Genomic DNA, 19,580 nt, shown 5'->3' with positions numbered 1-19,580 from the left:
GTAATGTCCTAATTGTCCGCAATTATAACATTCTGGTGGTTTCTGTGGGGTCTGTTCCTTCCTTCATTTACCCATGCGGGGTTCTGGTGTGTTTTAACTGCCTGTATATCTGCGTCGGCCTGCTTTTCTGCGGGAATTTTAACTGCGGGTTTGCTTTGTACAGATTGCTCCCAGGTGCGGGACAATCTTTTCACTACCCACTTCTCGTTATGGGCCTCCTCTGAGGGATCATAACTCGCGCAAGCTTTCTGTCCTGTTTCTGTGGCATGGGAGATAAGGGTGCGGGTCCATTTGGCCATGTTGTCTGGGGACAAATAGGCACGGTCTACGTCTCCAAAGACTGCTGCAAAGTGGATCCACAGGCATCCAGCGAACGCTGTGGGGTGCTCGGATTTCTTTTGCCTGCATTTGTTGAGGCCATCTACGGGGTCACCCCGGTTATACCCGATCGCATCCAGGATCGCGGTATGCATTTCTGCAAGGGTGCCTCCTCCTACATTCTGTGGGTCGGGAAGGGCTGCTGCTACTGAAGGGTCGAAACTTAAAACGGTGAGCTTTACGTGCTCTCGCTCATCCAGGCCGTACATGGTCGCCTGATGCTTTACCGTGGCAAAGAAATGGTGGGGGTCTGAGGTGGGGAGGAACGGTGTGATTTTCTCGCACGCGTCCTGTAATTGGGTCACTGTTAAGGGGGTGGAATATAGAAATTCCGTATCGTTCACTATGGCTGTGCGGTGGGTGGTTACTGGGTTCATTGGAGCCTGAACTATCTGCTGTGTGGGGGGTTGGGGCACTTTCCTCTTTTGTGGCTTTCCCTGCGCACATGTTCCCTGAACATATCTCTGCGCTGTCTCGTTTAATTCTTCCCAATCAGGGCCGTCTTCCTGATCTAATTTCGCTCCAAAGGTTTCCTGGGAGCCTTTCTGAACTGAAAGCAGAGATTGCAGTTCTGCAATCTGCTTCCGGCACTTTGCGTGGTCTAATGAGCTTTGTCTTTGCTCTGTGGTGGCAGCATGGGGTGCTCTTAACGCTGCCTTTACGTCGCTGCACTGTCTCTGCAATGCTTCTACCTGCTTTTCTGTTTCTTCACATACCAGGACTGCACGTTGTATGTCCTGATAGGCCTTTTCATATTGGGACTGGAAGTTGCTTAAGTGCGCCAGACAAGACTGGTGAGCCCATTTGGCATCCTCCACCTCTCCATCTTTTGCTGCCAATTTCCTCCTCAATTCTAAGTTCTCTCTTTCTACCTCGCTTATATCGGCCTTACTCATTCGATGTATGCCCTCTACATCTTTCCGGAGCGTCCTAACGACCTCCTCTGTGCCTCGCAATTGTGCCAAGCAGGACACGATTGCCATCGGCTTGCGAGCTTTTCCTAAGCTCTTTTTGTGGATCTCGCTCAGGTTCTCCAATCAAGTATGTCATATGCTCCCGGGGCCTGATTCCTCGTTGTCACAGAATTCATTCCAAAGGGGCCATTCTTTCCCTTTGAGATATTTCCTGATCTCTTCCTCCCAAATGGACATTGTCCCACTCTGCTGCTGCTGGTCGCTGCGTCCGCAAATTCCTCTGGGTTCATGAGGCATTGCATTGCCATCTTTCCTATCCGAATGCTGCTCTTCAAATTTGGGACAGGGGTATTAAGGCGGTGCTGTAAATATGGGTACGGCTCTTGCTACTTTCCGATATACAAACTCCCGACAGTTTTGTCGCAACAAAAAATCTATCAGTTTTACCTTATCGCCCTGTTAGTTACGCATGCATACACACACGTCCGAATTATGAGTATTGATTAGAACTGCTTGAACGCTTGTGGTTTTCTGTTCCCAATTGGTTCTCTAATTCAAATTCTTGGGTTCTCCCGGAGTGGTTATGCCACTTCTAGATCGGGTCCCGACAGAGTCGCCTAATAATGTTGCTAACTTTCTCCTTGGTTCAATTGCTCTGTTTTATTACCTTTGCTCTCGAGTCGCCAGGTAGCTTTATGATACCGCCACGAGGTTCAAGTCCGAGTAATGATCAATAACCCAGTACTCCGATTAGTAAGATTCAAATCAAAGCACATTTATTATACACAGTAATAGCTACTCAAGCACAAATTCTACGTCTAAGCTACTTCTACAATCAACAAAACAGGCCTCTACTTAACTTCGGACTGGCCCACCAGGTCAGGGGAACAAATGGCCTTTCGTTCGGGTTCTGAGTCTGCGGGATTCGAAGTTGGTACGGATTGGTAGCTAGGAGCGCCTATCTCGTAGCGAGCGTTGAATTAAGATTTACTCTGTCGGGAGTCACTGCACCGGTCACGGTCAGTGTTAGTTTGTGTTGCTGGGTGACCCGGGCAGGATGCAGAGGTGAAGAGAGGTGAGAAGAGACCGATTTGAACTTGGGGCTTAACTCTTATAGTCCCCAGGGGCTTCCCGCCTTTCGGGGCGGACCCTGTACCTGGTCCCAAGTGATTGGACTTTGTCCCAATCGCTTGGTTCGATTTCTCCAATACTGGAGCGGTTCCCTGATCGATGGGCGGTCTTGAGGTGCTCGTTCACCTCCTTTGTGTTGGCTCCTGCTGGCGCCGAGGAGTCTGACTTTGCTTTGTGTGTCCCAAATGTTACTTATTGTTCCCGGGGATTGCTCATCAGTATGCAGATGGCTGCTACATTGTTATGCTGATGGTCGCTGGTACCGATGTTGTCTGGCCTTTGCAGAGGTAAATACACAGCAAACCTGCAGCTGCTGGTTTCTGTCTATGTTGGCTGACTTTCCCATCAGCCTTTGCCGTTCGCCATTTTAAATCGGGAGTTGGCCAATTTAGGTGGCTACACCTTCTCACTCGCCGGGTTATCCAGCTTTCCCTTGTATACATCCACATCAAAGTTCCTCCTCTTCTCTTCTAGATTCGTGCTACAAAACTTTACAAAACAGGCGCTGGCTGCCCTCTTAGGACCTCGTCCAATTGGCAGTTTTAATCGGAGAGCCAGGACTCCGAGCGTCAGCAAGATATGAAATTCGGAGAGGCAGCACCACAATTCTGCCCTCAGCTGAAACCCACAGACACATTGAGTAGCAAGAAAGAGAGGCCCAACTGTGGCACTTCTACTCCAGCACACATCATACCCATTCCAGGACGTGTAGGGTTTGTTTTCCAACAAGACCATAGAATAGAATTTACAGTGCAGAAGGAGGCCATTTGGCCCATCAAGTCTGCACCCGGCCCTTGGATTAAGCTCACGCCTCCAACCTATCCCCTTAACCCCACTTAACCCTTTGGCCACGAAGGGGCAATTTGGCGTGTCCAATTCACCTAACTTGCACGTCTTTGGACTGTGGGAAGAAACCGGAGTACCCGGAGGAAACCCACGCAGACACGGGCTAAAAGTGCAAACTCCGCACAGACAGTCACCCGAGGCCAGAATTGAACCCGGCTCCCTGGAGCTGTGAGGCCGCAGTGCTAACCACTTGCTACCGTGCCGAGTTTAACCTAGCCGCTTCGAGAAACTGACCGAATCAGGTGGAATGTCAGTTTTGCACCTTGCATGATTTTGCTGCCTATTCACTTTCTTTGCGGGCGATATTGGGCGGTGCTGTAAAATCCAGCCAATCCCAAAGATCGAGTGAGTATGGTTAAAATTCCACCCTGTCTCGGCTGGATTTTCTCACAAGTTTCCTGGTGAAGATGTGCCAGTCTCAATAAGAAAGGAAGGGGAAGCTAGCCTGTGGGGAGCAGAGCATCTATTGGTTTCAACATCACTTGGCTCTTAGGCAATTTTATTTCAACAACCGCAGACAGCTGAGCGAGCGATGTCAACACCTCTGATGGCCTCTGCTGGTAGATATATAAAATTGCAATTCACAAAACATATAAATTTCTTGCTTCTCCCTTTATGATTTTCTCCACTTTCCTGAGGGCACTGCGCCCTGCAATGTTCAATGGGTACTGGCTAATATGTTTAGTACCTCACGCGGGTGACAACAATGAGTGAGCCTCTGCATGCTATTTGACTATCGTGGGCTTCACAATTGAGCCGAATCCTCCTCTTCTCCACTATCCGCAGAGGCACACTTACCGGTGTGCCTCGTTGGAAAGCAATACTGTGTGCTAACCCGGAACCATGGTCACTGAGCTTAGCAGTATGCCTCCTTTTTACACTGACTAACTGGGTAGAATCATAGAACGGTACAGCACAGAAGGAAGCCAGTCAGCCCATCATGTGGTACTGTTCAGCAGGCAAATCTCCCTGGTGCTTCACCTCCCCCTGCTCCTCATGGCTCACTGGGAGGCGGTGGACTAGTGGCACTGGACTGGTGATCCAGAGGCACAGGAGAATACTCTGGGGCCCGGGTTTCAATCCCACCATGGTAGATGGTGAAACTTGACTTTATTGTCATAAAAAAAACATCTGGTTTACTAATATCTTGTGACTCCAGGCAACAAAGAAAAAAGAACAAAGAACAATACAGCACAGGAACAGGCCCTTCGGCCCTCCAAGCCTGTGCCGACCATGCTGCCTGTCTAAACTACAATCTTCTACACTTCCTGGGTCCGTATCCCTCTATTCCATCCTATTCATGTATTTGTCAAGATGTCTCTTAAACGTCACTATCGTCCCTGCTCCATCACCTCCTCCGGCAGCGGAGTTCCAGGCACCCACTACCCTCTGTGTAAAAACTTGCCTCGTACATCTCCTCTAAACCTTGCCCCTCGCACCTGAAACCTATCCCCCCCTAGTAATTGACCCCTCTACCCTGGGAAAAGCCTCTGACTATCCACTCTGTCTGTGCCCCTCAATTTTGTAGATCTCTATCAGGTCGCCCCTCAACCTTCTTCGTTCCAGTGAGAACAAACCGAGTTTATTCAACTTCTCCTCATAGCCAATGCAAATTAGACCCGGACTCTTTAAAGCTTGGGCTACAAACCACTCAGTACAAGGGCAGTTAGGTATGGCAATAAATACTGACCCAGCCAGAGATGCCCACGGTAGAAGTAGCTCTTCATCAGGTGACTCCGAAAGCTGGTGATTCCAAACAACCTGTTGGGCTTTAACCTGGTGTTGTCAGACTTCTTACTGTGCCCGCCCCAGTCCACGCCGGCACCTCAACGTCAGAGAAACTGAGCTATTAGAGGAAAGTTTGTATTTCCAAATTCTGGTCTTGACTGCCATGTCAGCATATACATCCATTGATTTAGCATTAGCGATTATAATGTAAGTATTTTTATTTTAGATCTGGATGATCAAATTGTATATATAAAATTTATGCCAGCACACAGCCTACTGTAAAAAAAGACATATTTCTTCAAGGAAGATCTATTCACAAGTTTCACCAATAAATTCCATGTCCCCTCCATGTATCTGAAGCAGGTTTGGGGCATGCATCTTCTGAGAGTTGACCCATTCTCTGCGGGATTCTCACTTGTGTTTTGCTCTTTTGAAGATCTTGCTGATGGCCATTTGCTTGCTGAAATGCAAAAGGGCCACACTTTAAAAGCAAATCTGAACTGGAGCATTTCGACTTAACTAGGGCAAGTGGATATATTGATAGAATTTACAGTGCAGAAGGAGGCCACTCGGCCCATCGAGTCTGCACCAGCTCTTGGAAAGAGCACCCTACCCAAGCCCACACCCCCACCCTATCCCCATAACCCAGCAACCCACCCAACACTAGGGCAATTTTGACACAAAGGGCAATTTATCACGGCCAATCCACCTAACCTGCACATCTTGGACTGTGGGAGGAAAGCGGAGCACCCGAGGAAACCCACGCGCACACGGGGAGAACGTGCAGACTCTGCACAGACAGTGACCCAAGCCGGGAATCGAACCTGGGACCCTGGCGCTGTGAAGCAATTGTGCTAACCACTACGCTACCGTGTTATCCAGTAGCTGGCATTTCTACCTGCTGCAAGAGAGTTTCCCAGCGAAAGCTTCATTAAAGTGAGAGAAAAGTCTTTGTGCCGATGGGAAAAAAATAAACTAAGAAAGAAGGAAGGTGGAGACTGTGAAAGATTTTAATGTTCTGAGTTAAGGAGATTTATTGGGGGTTGGGGGGGGGGGGGGGTTGTCATCAGTGTTCATGGACGTAATGAGAGAATATTTGGAATGGTGACTTTAAACTGGGGAAGAGTGGCTAAGCTAAGGTATGTATTAGGTCAAGTGTCGTGTTACTGACTTTTTGTGGAGCGATGCGGTTCAGCCAAGGCTTTGCTCTGGGGTGACCTCAGGCAATTTTTGCCCCACTTGGTGGTTGCACTGCTTCAGTATCCCTGCAATCAATGTTCCCCGTTTCAAGTACAGCCGCTGTAAGCAGTGTGCCAGGAGAAGGCAAGCATTTCTTTGTGGAAAGGAGGAAAAATAAGACGAGAGAAGAAGTCATTCTATTCAATGCCTTGGGAGCATCTTTGCTGCAGGAGCAAGATCCATCACCAACCTCTCACGCACACCTGAGGATGGCAATAAGGCTGACCTTGCCAACAGACGGATGTCCCCTGAATTAATTTTAAAAGATGAAGCCCTTTTGCTACTGTGGCATCTACACAGAGTTTTTATTAGTTTTGCACTGTTATATTAGTCTGCACAATTCATGGAATAGAAAGAGAGGACAGGGAATAGAATCTGTCTCAGCTCTCCTCCAATTAATTCTACATGTCAGAATAATAGCGCCAAATTAATAAATTGTTCATGAAGGTGCTAGCGTTGGCAACATGAAGATCGCAAATATTGATTTAGAGTACCCAATTATTTATTTTGCCAATTACGGGCAATGTAGCGTGGCCAATCCACCTAACCTGCACATCTTTGGGTTTGTGGGGGCGAGACCCACCACACACGGGGAAAATGTGCAAACTCCACACGGACGGTGACCCGGGGCCGGGATCGAACCGGGTCCTCAGCGCCGTGAGGCAGCAGTGCTAACCACTGCCCCACCATGCCGCCCGAAGATCCCAAATATTGTAAAAGCAAAATTAAAACTTCTGAATATGCGATTTGGAAAAAAAGGAAACTAGAAATTGCAAAGGGTACACGAGGGAACTAAAGGAAATGATTATTAAATACAAGCATATTAATCAAATATTGGGAATGTTCCAACTTAGGTCTGAAGGATGATTCTAGGATGTTGCCTGTGACACCTGCACCGTGAGAATGTATTGAAAAATACAAGAGGGCTCTCACAAGAAGATATTCAAATAACAATGGCCGGGTTTCTCTGTGTAGGAGATCTTCTTCCGCCAGAGGAGAACTGCTACCGATTTGTGCTCCCAGGACAAAGCAATTCAGTAATTCATGCAAACATATGCATATCGAGGAATACGAGGGACTCCCAAGGAAATCCCGCTATCGGGCCACCATTTTGACCAGGTGGACCAATAGCGAAATCCTGCAGCTGTCAACCTCACCCTCAGCACCGCAAATCAGCCTCTTGGCGGGGTGGGGGGGGGGTTCTCCTGTTTTAGGGTCTCTGGTTGGGGGGGGGAAATGGGGGACTGGTAGGGATGGGAGGGGTGGGCAGTTAGTGCATTGTGGGGGGGGGGGGGGGAGGGGGTGGTAAGAGTGGCCTCGGATGGGCTCTCTTAAGGAGTTACCCCTTGGTCACCGTGACGTCCACCATGTCAGCTGCACGTTTGGTGATACCTGTAGTGAATCCCGCTCATGTGATTCCTGGTTGGAGGACCAGAGAATCACGGGGGCCCGGAGGCTCTGGTCTCGCGGGAGGTAGTATTCTCCCGCTGGCGTGCGGGCGAGATCCCCAAACCTGCTGCCAGCGGGGCCCGAACAAGCGGCCCATTTGGTGCCTGGCCCAAACCTCAATTTCGGCCCGATTCTCCGCCTGATTGCAATCTGTGTTTGCCGTCTCACGGGGCAGAGAATCCAGCCCAATTGCTTTATTCTTTGGATGTGGGCATATTAGCAAGGCAGCATTGTTCCCAACTCTAATTGCCCTTGAGATGAGCAGCTTGCTCGTCCGTTTCAGAGTCAACCATATTGCTGTGGGTCTGGAGTCACATGTAGGCCCAGACCGGATTTCACTCCGTAAAGGACATTAGTGAACAAGATGAGTTTTTGCAACAATCAACAATAGTTTGATGGTCACCATTTGACTTCTTAATTCTAGATTTTTATCGAATTCAAATTCCTCCATCTGTCGTGGTAGCAATACCACTGCCCCACCGACCTCCATTTCATATTAAGCTCTCAGTGCTGGGGTCAGTTTCACATTACCACTGTACCCCAACTGAACTTTGTGTTCCAACCAATGCCCTTCATTCGAGTCAAGCCTTACTTTTCAGCCTTGAGGAGCTCTTAATCTTAGGTTCAGGTGTTGGGTGAACTGAAAAAAGAAGAGAATTAGGACATATTTGTAGAAAACTTGCAACATCTACCTGCCTTAGATCTGAGAATTGCTGTTGTCATTACCTTTCTTTATTCGTCCATGAGATGCGACTGTTGCTGGCAAGGCGAGCAATTATTGTCCATAACTGCATGGCTGGCTAGGCATTTCAGAAGACTATTTAAAGTTATCCTATTTTTGAATTTCTGGACTAAAGTATGGACCAGGCTGACAGATTCCCTTCCTAAAGGTGATCCAGATGGGTTTTTGCACTAATCTGGTAGTTCAAGGTCACCACGGGCAGCATGGTAGCACAAGTGATTAGCACTGTTGCTTCACAGCGCCAGGGTCCCAGGTTCGATTCCCCGCTGGGTCGCTGTCTGTGCGGAGTCTGCACGTTCTCCCATGTCTGCGTGGGTTTCCTCCGGGTGCTCCAATTTCCTCCCACAGTCCAAAGACGTGCAGGTTAGGTGGATTGGCCATGATAAATTGCCCTTGGTGACCAAAAAGGTTAGGAGGGTTATTGGTTACGGGGATAGGGTGGAGGCGAGGGCTTAAGTGGGTCGGTGTAGACTCGATGGGCCGAATGGCGTCCTTCTGCACTGTATGTTCTATGTCTATTACTGATAAAAGCTCTTTGTTATTGAATTTAAATACTTCAGTCGTCAGGGTGGGATTTGGACTTGTAAAAACCCCACGAGGACCACGGGGAACCATTGTTGATCTCTCCGTATGACTTGTGGAATACGAGCTTTCCAGATAGAGGGCGGGGGCCACCCAGCTGGAGCTCGTTACAGACTATACACAAAAGCCGCCCAAAGCAGGGCCGGCTGTGCTTAGTTCTCCCGTTAAAATCTGGCCCTCATCTCCAAGTCATTAGCCCAGGCCTCTTGAATACAGCTTCTCTATTCCCCTCCTCCGTGCTACATTCCCTAAAGCCACCTAAGACCCGCTGCGATCTATTCCACTCGCTCTCCTTCCTCCATTCTTTTCTTGAAGGCTCCGACATTCGCAGAGGTTTCGTTCTGCAGGTGTTGGTCACCTAACAATGTGGCTAATTTCCTATCCATCACAAGAGATTTGTGGCTTGCCAAATATAGAATGCGTCACATCAGCGCCCGACACCTGTGATTAAAGACGTGTCTTCACCTTCACCGGCCATACCCTTCCCCCGGTGATGAGGACAAGTAGCCTGCAGTTCACTTCGCTGAAGTCTCAATCACCTCTTACCTCTGTGTTGGAATAGAACGTGTTCTATGTTAAGTCTTTGCAAACATCTGGATTCTAAGGTTGAAGTTTAGTTGAAGCATTCTTGGTTGATTAAAGCAGCCTGATTGCATGGCTTCATGAGTCAGACATGACTCTGCAGTTGTAAGAGGAGCTGGTTAAATTATATTCCCATGCCAACCACAGCAATCAGTTTTCATTATGACCGTCACTATAATCTGCTGTGGTAAGCAAAATCTAACAATACTGATCAGAAAACAATTTTAAAATCCTCACAAAAATACATTTAGCTTTTACTTTTAATAATTACTTCATTTCAGATTTCTCAAGCTTTAGTTAGGCCCATCCTAGTGCCGTAGGTGATGAACATGTTTAAAGAATCTGGTGTAATGGTAATGGAACTGCATATTGCAGTTCCCAAGATGCACTGCACATACGCAGTTCCCAACACGCACCGCACATGTGCAGTTCCCAGCTTCCCGCACATGCACAGTTCCCAGCATGCGCCACAGCTGCACAATACATTCCGAAATCCGAAAAATTCCAAGTCCGATACACACTCGGCCCCAAGCATTTTGGGTAAGGGATGCTCAATCTGTATTGTAAATGTACAACACATTGGCAAGTTAATTCTCAGAGTTCTGGGCCCCTTGAATGTGTTGCAACCGAGCTTAGTTGGTGTTCCACATTTATATGGAATATCAGCAGTTGCAGCCTTCATTCAATTATTTGAGGGGATCGCTCCTCAATCTTTGGTCGCTTTTCGTCCTCATGTTCCTGATCTTTGGCCACCTGATGCAGGGACAATGGCATGGTGGGAGGGGAGAGATGGAGCAGTAATTTGGAGGACCTTCTTACGGCTCTCATCCTGGGCCTGGTGAGTGCAGATGGAAATGGACCACAGGAGCCGATCTGGCTGCCCCGCCTTTTCTCTGCATCCGTGTCCGTGCCTGCTTGTCTTCGGAGGGTGTGAATTCGGTGTGTACCGAGTACGCTTGCCGCCTTCCGTGACCGATGGATAGTGCAGGGAACGGAGTGTCTAATCGACACGAGCAATAGCATTTTGGATACGAGTGATCTGACCGGGATAGCAAGTGGAGGTTGGGTAGCAGAGACCTAGGCCAGAATTCTCATACCATTCGGATTCTCTTTTCCCGACGACATGGGGTGGCTTTGATGGGAAATCCCATTGGCAAGCGGCGGGAAGATAGAATCTCTCCGCCAGCGAACGGCGCACCGCCGAGAGACACATGACTGGTGAATCAGAGAATCCCGCCCCTATTGTTGTATGGTGCCTCGTATGATTGTAATGACAATTTAAAGTTTGCCGATGAAACAAATATATGATATAGTAACAGTAGTGAGGGAATTATATAACACAGCTTCCTTCTGATGCCCCTGTTGGACTATAGCTATCAGGAACCGTTTCTAAATGAAATGTTGAAATTTAGGTGACAAAATAATGAGTGAGATCCCAGTGCTTCTTATACTCAGTGGCTTGTTGAGGGGTGATTTCAAACACGTATCTCATAGGTACATTTGATTACACTTAATATATGCTTGCTTCTGGGCAGCACGGTGGCACAGTGGTTCGCACTGTAGTCTCACGGCGCCGAGGTCCCAGGTTCAATCCCAGCCCGTGTGGAGTTTGCACATTCTCCCCGTGTCTGTGTGGGTCTCACCCCCACAACCCAAAGCTGTGCAGGATAGGTGGATTGGCCACGCTAAATTGCCCCTTAATTGGAAAAAAAAAATCCCTTATGCTTGCTTATATAGAGCGGGACTCTCCGCACTTACTGCCGACAGGAACCTTCTCTCCTGCCAAAGGCACTCCCCAGAGGCGGGTCCCCTGGCGGTGTGATGGGCGAGCCCCGTAAAACGCAGTAGATCTCGGTGGGGCCGGAAGACCCCACACGGCAAATGGCAAGCTGCCTCCGTCACTGGAAATGACACCATGGTGGGGGGGGGGGGGGGGGGGGGGGGGGGGGCAGAAAATCCCACCCATTGTCTTATGTGATGAGTAGAATATTTACCTTTTTCTTCCTTCTGCCTTTCATGCTTTACCAAACCTTTCAGTGCATCACTAGTTCTGGGATACACGCTAACCTCTTCCTATCGCAGTATTGCACACTCTATCCATTCCCTGGTATTTAGCTTGGCATTGATTTTACCTTCCATCCTCACATTGTCTAGGACCTCTGTAATTCTCTCTTCAAGATCATCCACCATGGGTTTATGCTTGTAAAAGAAAGGACGGACGATGTTCATGTAAATTGCATGAGACCCATTCCAGTCGACTGGTGCCATGCACCACAACATAAAGAGACTCTGCAGAACAAAAAGCAAGACCTTTACCAATGGAACAGACTTTGGGGATTGTATAATGCAATGGTTTCATGGTCTTGGGTTGCGATCTAATTCAACCTGATACAATCAAATGTTTCCCACATCAATTTGGGTTGGATAAGCTAAAATGGAGCAAATGGATTTCGTCATCCCAACAATTGACGGCACGGCAGCACAGTGGTTAGCACTGTTGCTTCACAGCTCCAAGGTCCCAGGTTTGTTTGCCGGCTTGGGTCACTGCCTGTGCGTAGTCTGCACGTTCTCCCCGTGTCTGCGTGGGTTTTCCTCCGGGTTCTCCGGTTTCTTCCAACAAGTCCCAAAAGACGTACTTGTTAGGTGAATTGGATATTCTGAATTCTCCCTCGGTGTACCCAAACAGGCGACGGGGTGTGGCGACTACGGGGCTTTCACAGTAACTTCATTGCAGTGTTGACGTTAGCCTACCTGTGACACTAATAAAGATTATTATTACATATTGAGACAAAGTGAAGTGTTAGGTATACTTTACATTCTTCGGAGCTATGCAGGGATGAAACTATTTCCTAAGTGTGTTGGATCTTTATTTGCAGAGTTTTATATAATGCTTTATAAAGTCTACATCTTGCTGCAGAAGCTTCCAGTAGCTTCTATGCCTGTTTACTGACTGGTGAATCAACGCTCAGGCGTAACCCATCAAGCGCAGTGAGCATAGATCAGTTACAAACCGGGCTCAGAATCAAACACTAAAACTGAACATTACAAGGGTCATAACCATCAGTTCATATTGATGTGCGGCCAAGGGTAGGAGGACTTGGTTATGGTTGTTGGACTCTGTTGATGTTGCTTTTCCCACCTTAGTCAGATGAAGCTCCCAGCGTTTGTTTATTCTGTGGCTTCATGAAGCGGTGATTTCAATTAGCCCGACACAAACCAATTAATGTGCACATGAGCATTCGGGCAGGGTTCTCCGTTTGGGGGACTAAGTTCACCTGTCGGATTCCAATCGCGGGAAATGCGCGCTCCCGCGAGGAACGCCGGCCGGGTGAGATTCAGGTGATGCAACTGGGCCAGTACGCTGCCCACGTGCAACCCGAGCGATTCCCAATCCCGCTGCCGTCTGATTTGCTGGGGTCAGGATTCCTGCTGGAAAGCTGGAGCAGCTTTTAGGCCCTCCACTCACCACAGGCGGTCATTCCAGCCAAGAAGATGGCTGCACACAATCACCCTCCCAGATTCTGGGAGTCGAAGGGGCCGTTGCGGCGAGGAGGGGCACCCTCTTCCCCACGGTGGGATGGAGACTCAAGCCCATCTTTTTGAACAGTGCCTGGGATGAGGTGGCAGTGCTGGCAGCCTCACCTGGAGGACCGGCACGCAATGCAGGAAGTAGATGAATGACCTCCAGCTTGGGTGAGTCACCACCTCTCTGCTCTTGGCATCACTCAAAGGACAGGAATTGACGGTATACACATGGCCTGATGCGGCACCTCCTTCCCACCTCCTCCTCGGCCTGTTGGATGGCTGGCAGCTGTGCCTCACCGATTGGGCCCTGCTCTTCTGGGGCAGGCTTCTCTGGGGCAGGGTCCTCCCTGGGCTGGCTCTGGTGCTCTTGCCGCCGTGCATTTGCAACAGCGGCAGCTGCCAGCGAGTATAGCTGGCTGTAGTCCGCAATCCATGCCTCTACAGGGGGGAGGGAAGGAGGAAGAGACGGAGAATGTCACGAGATGAGGATTCCCTTGGCCATCCAATGCTGCCGGATTACACGGTCTCCCTGAGTTTATACAGCTGAGCCCCCCCTTAACATGGCCCCTTACCCGCCCCCCCTCTGAGATGAGCAGCACGGTAGCATTGTGGATAGCACAATTGCTTCACAGCTCCAGGGTCCCAGGTTCACTTCCGGCTTGGGTCACTGTCTGTGCGGAGTCTGCACATCCTCCCAGTGTGTGCGTGGGTTTCCTCCGGGTGCTCCGGTTTCCTCCCACAGTCCAAAGATGTGCAGATTAGGTGGATTGGCCATGATAAATTGCCCTTAAGTGTCCAAAATTGCCCTTAGTGTTGGGTGGGGTTACTGGGTTATGGGGATAGGGTGGAGGTGTTGACCTTGGGTAGGGTGCTCTTTCCAAGAGCCGGTGCAGACTCGATGGGCTGAATGGCCTCCTTCTGCACTGTAAATTCTATGATAATTCTCTGAGTGCTACTGTGAGTCCTGCGGGAGGAAAGATGGCGGAGCTGGGCTGTCGGGTGGGGCCCCTCCCCTCACGGGGGAAACTCTGACCAAGGTGATGTCGGTGGAGTTTGAAAGGATGTTTGCCAAACATTTGGAGGTGCTTCAAAGGGAGGTGATGGCTTCAATGAAAGAGTGGGTGGTGAGTGGAGGGAGGCAATTGCCCCAGTAAAGGCGGCAGTAATGAAGACGTCAGTCAAGGTGCGGGAGCAAGGGAGAAGTTGAAGGGGGTGGGGGAGGTATTGTCACAATGCTGCAACCAGTTCACCTCGATGGGCGAGGAGCTGCGGAGGGTGGCGGAGATCAACAAAGAGCCCAGACCTAAGGTGGAGGACCTGGAGAACAGGTCGAGGAGGCAGAATCATGGAATCGTGGGCCTGCCCAAGGGGTTGGGGAACAAAGATGTTTGCTGAGTTGATGGGGGATGGGGAAGAACCTTCCCGCTACGAGTTGGACAGGGCACATCGGTCGCTCAGGCCGAAGCCGAAAGCGAATGAGCCGCCAAGGGCGGTTATGGTCTGCTTCCACAGCTACCACAATAGGGAGAAGGTTTTGAGCTTGACGAAGCAGAGACGAGAGGTGAAGTGGGAAGGCGTTGGTGTACGCATATATCAAGATCTGGTGGCGGAGTTGGCGAGACGATGGGTGGCCTTTGGACAGGTGAAGGCAGCATTGTACGGCAGCGGAGTGAGATTAGGAGTGATCTACCCAGCGAAGCTGAGAGCGAAGCACAACTCAAAGGACTTTTATTTTGAGGTGGTGGAGGCGTTCATTAAGGCTGAAGGACTGGGACTGATGAGAGTTGGGATTTGGACTTGGTTGCTGGGGATGGGGATTGATTTTTCTTATTGAGGTTTTTCTATTTGATTGGGATTTTGTTTCGGTCTCTTAAATGGGGGGGGGGGGTTATCTACGTGTGTTCTGGTTTTTATCCTTATGGGTGCAGTTCTGTATTGTTTCTTGGTTTAAGGGAGGTGGGTTTTGGACATGTGGAGGGGGCGGGGCATGCTCTGGCAGGAGTCACTGTTGATGTAGGTTGGCTAGTGAACGGGAGTGTGGTGGGGGGAGGGTCTCGGGCGTTGGAGCCTGGTCGATCAGGTTTCGAAGGACCTAGTTTTGGGGGGGGGGGCAGGGTTGGAGGAGCCAATGGGGGTGGAGATGAAGGTGACAATGAGGAAAGTGGGGGGGGGGGGGGCGAGAGAAGGCTGGACCGGTGCAGATTTTTACCCATGTGGGATTAGTTTTTCTCCCTGGTGCACAAAGTGTTTGAGGATTGACATTTTTGTGGTGGGAAAAGCGCTGTTGGCCGATGTTACCAAGTCGGAGTACTTGGCAATTGTGATCCCAGGTCAGGCTCCATATTGGATGGACATGGCATTTGTAAGCAATTCCCTATGTTAATATGTTAGACCTCCAACCAGCAGGTGGCAGTAAGACTACACCATGTGACACTGCAGATTGGGGCGTCTGAGTGAGAAGTCGCTATGGATAGTCATGTTTAGTGAAAGCTCTCGTATTCTAAGTGTTATCATTTTACAGTTCGTTAGTAGTATTAGTATTGTTTTCTACCCACATTATTGTAAATCTTAATAAATCTTAACTAGTTGTCATAATATACACCAGTATATCATGGTGCAGACACACACACTGATGGACACACAGCAAGACCAATATTGTTACGGGCTGCCCTCAGTAAGATGGAACTGATTGATGGTTACGGGGTGGAGATAAAACTGGTTTCATACCTTGAATTTATGATAGACTGGAAATGCTGGAAAGACAAAGAGGAGGATTCTAGCCGCACATTCAAATATTGCAAATGCTCCATAGATCACCCAGAACATAAGCCACTTCAATTTATCCTCTTTATTGTCGCTTTCGATAGCTAGAATTCTAGAAAGCCAAAGATTGAGGGCGGTTACATCACTCTTACTGGATTGTATTAGGACATCATGTGAACACTAAACATTCCTTCTTTCAAATCTTACAACTTTCCCCTTTCTCCCCGATAGCTCCCGAGGGTGATGGCTCTTTTCTTGATTGGAGGGTAGCGAATGTAACCCCGCTATTCAAAAAGGGAGGTAGAGAGAAAACAGGCAACTATAGACCAGCGAGCCTAACATCAGTAATGAGAAAGTTGCTGGAGCCCATTATCAAGGATTTCATAGCACAGCATTTGGAAAGCAGTGGTATAATCAAGACGTCAGCATGGATTTACAAAAGAAAAATAATGCTGGACTAATCTAGAATTCTTTGAAGATGTAACCAGTAGAGTTGACCAGGGAGAACCGGTGGATATGGTTTATTTAAATTTTAGAAAGCTTTTGACAAGGTCTCGCAAAGCAAATTACTTTGTAAAGTTAAAGCTCATGGGATTACGGATAGTGTCTTGAGATGGATAGAAAGCTGGTTAGCAGACAGGAAGCAAAAAGTTGGACTACATGGGTCTTTTTCGGAGTGGCAGGCAGCCGCGAGTGGGGTACCGCAGGGATCTGTACTGGGACCCCAACTGTTCACATTATATATTAATGATTTGGATGGGGGAAGGAAATGCATCATCTCCAAATGCAAATGATACAAAGTTGGTTGGGTGGGTGAGCTGCGAGGAGGATGCAGAGATGCTTCAGCGGGAGTTGGACAAGCTGAGTGAGTGGGCATATGCATGGCAATTGCAGTATAATGTGGATAAATGTGAGGTTATCCACCTCGGTGGCAAAAATAGGAATCAGATTATTATTTGAATGGGAGTAAATTGAGAGAGGTGGATACTCAGCGAGACCTTGGTGCCCTCGTGCATCAGTCGCTGAAAGTAAGGGCGCAGGTACAGCAGGCAGTAAAGAAGGTAAATTATATGTTTGCCTTCATAACGACAGGATTCGAGTATATGAATAGAGATGTTTTACTGTAATTGTACAGGGCATTGGTGAGGCCACACCTGTAGTATTGTGTGCGGTTTTGGCCTCCTTATCTGAGGAAGGATGTTCTTGCTACGGAGAGGGAGCAGCGAAGGTTTACCAGGCTGATTCCTGGGGTGGCGGGACTGTAATATGAAGAGAGGCTAAATCGGTTAGGATTATATTCTTTGGAGTTTAGAAGAGCGAGAAGGGATCTCAAAGAAATTTACAAAATTCTAACAGGATTAGACAAGGTAGATTCAGAAAGAATGTTCCCGATGAGTCCAGAACTAGGGGTCATAGTTTTGAGGATAAGGAGTAAACCTTTTAGGACTGAGGTGAGGAGAAATGTCCTCACCCAGAGAGGGGTGAATCTGTGGAACTCACTACAACAGAAAGTAGTTGAGGCCAAAACATTGTGTAATTTCAAGAAGGAATTAGATATAGCTCTTGGGGCTAAAGGGATCAAGGGATATGGGGGGGGGGGGGGGGGAGAGGAGGCGGGATCAGGGTATTGAACTTGATGATCAGCCATGATGAATGGCGGAGCAGGCTCGAAGGGCCGAATGGCCTCCTCCTGCTTCTATTTTCCATGCTTTCTATGTTTTCACATTAAACCTGAGATTGACAGATTTTTTGATGACCAAAGGTATTAAAGGGATACGAGGTGAAGATGGTTTATGGGGTTTGGTTGCAGAACAGCCCCTGATCTCAATGAATATCCTACTGCTATGCCTCTATGTTCAGTGCAGACCAGAAATTGAACCTGCAACTTTCCTGGCTGCTGTGCATCAGTAACACAGTAGACAGCACCTGCTGAAACCACTTCAAAGGTACCAATAGCTAAAAGAATTGTAAAGGATTATGGGATTATAGTAATTTGTGCGGAACGATTAGTAACCTGCCACTGAAACATAGATTGGTATTTTCATCACTCACAGAATGCTCTCGGCTGGCAATGGCCCAGGTTCGAAGGTGGGCAGAGGCATCTCGAGTGTAACAAGTTATGTGACACACATATGTGGGCAACACGGTGGCACAGTGGTTAGCGCTGGTTAGGTGGATTGGTCATGTTAAGTGCAGTTGCAGGAATAGGACGGCGAATTGGGCCTGGGTAGGTGATCTTTCAAAGGGTCAGTGCAGGCTCGATGGGCCAAACGGCCTCCTTCTGCACTGTCAGGATTCTATGATTCTACATGTTCATTTTCCAATTCCCTTCCCGTACCCAAGGCAAACTTTTGTCTGTTTCCATAGCTAGCTATTCCTGGAATAGGGCTCTAGTCTATCTCCAGAGGCTAATAGGTTGAGGGGGACATTTACCGCACTTGGCTGGACAGATAGTTTGTGATGCAGAGCAAGGTTCAATTCTCGTATCGGCTGAGGTTATTCACGATGGCTCCACCTTCTCAACCTTGCCCGAGATACAGTGATCCTCGGGTTAAATCCCCATCAGCCAGCTCTCCCCCCTCAAAGGGGAAAGCAGCCGATGGCCATCAGAGACAATAGCAACTATACTTTTTGTTACTATAGCTTGGTGGGCAACACTCTACATCAAGCATGTCTGACCAGGAGTCTCTCCTTATCTTATGGGCAGCCATTGGCTTGTAATAATAATAATAATAATAATAATAATCTTTATTGTCACAAGTAGGCTTACATTAACACTGCAGTGAAGTTACTGTGAAAATCTCCAAGTCGCCACATTCCGGCGCCTGTTCGGGTACACAGAGGGAGAATTTAGAATGTCCAATTCACCTAACCAGCATGTCTTTCGGGACTTGTGGGAGGAAACCGGAGCACCCGGAGGAAACCCACGCAGACACGGGGAGAACGTGCAGACTCCGCACAGACTGTGACCCAGCGGGGAATCGAACCTGGGACCCTGGTGCTGTGAAGCAACAGTGCTAACCATTGTGCTACTGTACCGCCCTAAAAATGGAAACACTCGCCCAACATGGGGTTGGAAGGATTTGCAGGTTGACACACTCACTTATTTGACCCCATTACGAACACACTTTCTTTGGAGATCGCTGGGGTGGGACTTGTACTCAGAGCTTCGGATTCGGAAGCAGAGCCACTATCCACTGCGCCACAAGACCTCCCAGTGAGTGCTTTGGAGACTCAATATTGAAAAGGCTCCATTTAACATTCTGTTAAGTTCGCGAACAGTCAAGCTAGGAAACAGATTAGCAAAGTGCCAGGACGACATTACACAATTACCCAGAGCCTGCCGACCAGTATCTAAAATGCATTGCTCCAAATTTATTTTATCTCTTTAAACAATCTCTATGGTTGCCTCGGACAGTAAATAGTGTATAGTACAAGGGTTCACAAACACCAATGTCCAAACTGCATTATAACTGAGGTTTACGTTTTCTTTGATCCAGCAGATCAGAGATGTTTTTGCATTTTAAAGGGCAAAGTATCTGGTGAAAGGTTGGAAAGGGGAAGTTAAACACAAGTTGAAAACAACATGGTTTCTTTGGAAACGATTTGTCCAATTTTACCGTTTCTCTGAACATGTAAAAATGTAATCGACAAATAGAAATTCCACCACTCACTAACTCTCACAGTAATACTGCTGACCA

The 19,580-nt window shown here is 48.4% G+C and overlaps 1 protein-coding gene across 1 annotated transcript in view; it reads right to left on the bottom strand.

Annotated features, from left to right (window-relative positions):
* Nucleotides 1-8,266: 8,266 nt before the first annotated feature.
* The window catches only part of LOC140395762 (receptor expression-enhancing protein 6-like), a 39,289-nt gene continuing 27,975 nt past the window's right edge, over nt 8,267-19,580 (bottom strand). The window contains exons 4-6 of the mRNA XM_072483918.1: nt 15,844-15,991; nt 11,724-11,880; nt 8,267-8,325 (exon numbers count right to left, since the gene is read on the bottom strand). Coding sequence (XP_072340019.1) covers nt 8,267-8,325; nt 11,724-11,880; nt 15,844-15,991 — 364 coding nt within the window. The remainder of the gene's footprint in view (nt 8,326-11,723; nt 11,881-15,843; nt 15,992-19,580) is intronic.

This window comes from Scyliorhinus torazame, chromosome 18, assembly GCF_047496885.1.
Source record: "Scyliorhinus torazame isolate Kashiwa2021f chromosome 18, sScyTor2.1, whole genome shotgun sequence".
Taxonomy (NCBI): Eukaryota; Metazoa; Chordata; class Chondrichthyes; order Carcharhiniformes; family Scyliorhinidae; genus Scyliorhinus; species Scyliorhinus torazame.
Note: the sequence above shows the minus strand (reverse complement) of the source record. Positions and strands in the feature narration are given on the sequence as shown.